This window comes from Triticum dicoccoides, chromosome 3A, assembly GCF_002162155.2.
Source record: "Triticum dicoccoides isolate Atlit2015 ecotype Zavitan chromosome 3A, WEW_v2.0, whole genome shotgun sequence".
Taxonomy (NCBI): Eukaryota; Viridiplantae; Streptophyta; class Magnoliopsida; order Poales; family Poaceae; genus Triticum; species Triticum dicoccoides.
In genome coordinates this window covers 208,370,213-208,373,171 of record NC_041384.1, presented here as the reverse complement: position 1 = coordinate 208,373,171, position 2,959 = coordinate 208,370,213, and the positions used below count along the sequence as shown (strand labels likewise).

Here is a 2,959-nt window from a genome sequence, read left to right as displayed (position 1 = left end):
CAACACATTATACGTCAACACTCCCCCTTGACTCCGATACCATGTAGAAGTGCATGCTCTAGCCAATGCAACCAAAAAACCGATCTGATGGAAAAGACTAGGCAGCACATTATACGTCAACAATTATGCAACCAAAGTCCGTATGATCATTTTTAAGAGACAAAATAGGTTTGTCTAATTTTTTTATATATCTTGTTGAAAATCCTTAAAATCCTATTAATATGGAGTCCTTACAGTCTCATTCTTTGTTCCACGTGCCTACTTTCTTTCTATATAACTACAATCCTCAAGCGTGCATGAATAATGTAATGAAAAAACACACAATACATGAACAGACGTGCATCCGCATGAGCTAGTGATATGCTTTATGAAAATCAGAAATTGTTAGGGTTCAGTTTGCGATCGTTGAGTAGTGTTGTTGCAAAATTAGTTTAGTAAACTTTTGCACAAAAAATGGCATCCTATCTGACAATCAAGACTACTTAATTTCTAAAATAACAAAATCATTCGAGATGATATATGTATCTTTTATGCTTTTTTGTTAGCCACGACACAATTTCAAGGTTTTGTTTTCCTAAACATATATCAACTAAGAGCATACAACCACTACCAATTTTTTTGTACATCCAAAGGAGATAATCAAATATGCAGGAGTAATCAACGAACATGCATGAGTACCAAACAAGGATGCACACACCAGGTATATATATCCACACAAAACTAGTGTACATACATATATAGACATATATAAGTTCCACACGCGTGTCGTGCATTGATACATGAGATACGATTTATTTGGGGACAAATAATATGTAGCACACATCATATTCTCGCATATATATGTATATGAAAGCATTAACCCTGCCATCGGTGTTGAGATCTTGATCTTTGAAGCACGTAGCGGCAGTATATATATATCCAGCCGTCGATCTCAGATATATATGTAGATGGTCAGTTAGTTAGGTATGTCCTTGAAGTGAGGCTTGGCCATGGTCGGAGTTGGGTCATAGGTCCCGTAGTCGTTCGTCTTCACCTGCCTGAGGATTCTCCCGCCGTGCACCACCACCAACACCTCGTCGTCTTCCTGCTGCTGCACGGATGATTCCATGCACGCATGCATGCACAAGAGTTAACGAGCGGTACAAACAATTAGCTAGCTACTGGCTAACAAACAATACAAGAGCAATACATGTAATCATTTACAACTACAAACGGATGACCATATGCATGTATCCATGCAAGCAGCAGGGTGCCAGGGTCCGAAGTGATATGCTAGTGCTAATTTGATCCGACATATTACAAGACGCATGCAGTGTACATCTTGCTGCTTGTGCTAGTTTGATTCGAATGATTTGTGATTTTGATTTGATCCAAATGATAATGGATGACTTGTTTCGAATCGTTTTGTTCACCACATGGTCTGCAGTTCGTCATATATTTTTATATACGAAATAATTCAGAGTTTGCTGCATAGAAAAAACCGTGTTCTAGTCGGGAGAAACTGCATCGATAAGTCTTATGCCTAGCTAGTCAACTTGTGTTGCATGTCCTATTTATGTGCTATCCAGACCAAGAGGAGATGGGAGACAAGTTAATTAAGGAATTGATTTACTAAACTTATTCTTCTTCTTTTGAAATAAAATTTGTCCAATATTTGAAGACATTAGTAAATATGACTCCATAGGAGTATATCTCTTCAAATTTCTCACGTGTTAACAACTATTAGTTCCTTGTTTACTAAGAACTTCTTGCTAGCTTGCTAGCTAGCTAAAAGGGAATCTAATATAACAACACAAATATGAGAATCCAAAAAATAGATGTATGCATCACTAGCTAGCTGGGTCATTTATATACCATCCTCGATCCTGCATCATCTTCACTCATCAGCAACTTCCTCTGCGCTCCTGCCTCAAGCAAACTCCAAAAAATCAGAACCGAAACAAAGCAATAGAACCAACATTCTCGGATGCACAAGAACTAACAAAGGCACATAAGAGAAAAGCACATACATGACCTAGCTAAAAGGAAATAAATGCAACGACCATGTGGAGCTATAGCTAACCAGCCATGGAGGACAAGAGGAGCGCCGCGAAGACGAAGACGAAGAGATAGTAGCTAGGCTTGTTGGCCTCCATGGCGCCGGCCTGCAGGCAGGGAGAGCATGCAGCTACCTTTCCTCAGCTTCAAGAGAGAGACAGAGACAGACAGAAGGTAATGGCGGGGGAGAGAGGAGGGGAGCCTTTCCTTGGTTTGGACACAAAGGAACCAACACCCTGCAGATGTGAGTTGTCCGAAAGAACAGAATAGATTTAGTATACAACTATTTCTCTGGGGCAGCATGATGGGGATGTGAATCTCAGTGGAGTGTGCTGCTTATTAAAACCAAAAGTGGAGATTAAAGGGATGGGTCAGAGCTTTCCCTGTGGAGTTTTTCAGGGCCCTGTAGTCATCATCACACTAGACTTGCTGGTGCAGCCTGTTTGATTAACTAGCCCCAGAAGCTAAAGCAACTGACCATGCAAGTATATAATCTAGCATATATACCATATTCATTCTTGGAGTGCAATGACGGCATACCGTATTTGTCTTTCTTTTGAATAATGTCATCCTGTGAAAACGAGATCCAATTGAGACTGGTTGTTGTTCGGCTCTGTGCTGGTGCTGGTAGGTGCCACAAGTTAACAGGTTAGAATATCTTTAATTAAGCCTGGATAAATTTTGTGTATTATGATTATATATAGTGGTTTCACAAGAGTGGTGGACATTGGTCAGAGTTCTGCGGTAGTGGTGTTAGATGCCATACCAGCGACAGCCATGCACGCAACATGGTGACCACCAACGGGCCGGAACTGTCCTAGTTTACTTGAGGTTGAAACTATGATGAGCTGCAGAGGGTTAAAAGCCTGCTGGCTAATTACTTTTCCGGCATGCAGACGTAGAATTATGCTATCTCTATTTT

General features: G+C 40.5%; 1 protein-coding gene across 2 annotated transcripts; it reads right to left on the bottom strand.

The window, feature by feature from the left end:
* Positions 1-671: 671 nt before the first annotated feature.
* On the bottom strand, positions 672-2,294 carry LOC119267879. 2 transcript variants are annotated; one of them, XM_037549318.1, is made up of 3 exons: positions 2,063-2,294; positions 1,855-1,904; positions 672-1,087 (listed from the first exon to the last, which is right to left on the bottom strand). In XM_037549318.1, exons 1-3 carry the CDS (start codon positions 2,133-2,135, stop codon positions 956-958), a joined length of 255 nt encoding a protein of 84 aa, XP_037405215.1. In that variant the 5' UTR covers positions 2,136-2,294; the 3' UTR covers positions 672-955. The 2 variants fall into 2 exon arrangements, with proteins under 2 accessions (XP_037405215.1, XP_037405214.1); XM_037549317.1 differs by having other exon boundaries at positions 672-1,090; positions 2,063-2,286.
* Between the last annotated feature and the right edge of the window lie 665 nt (positions 2,295-2,959).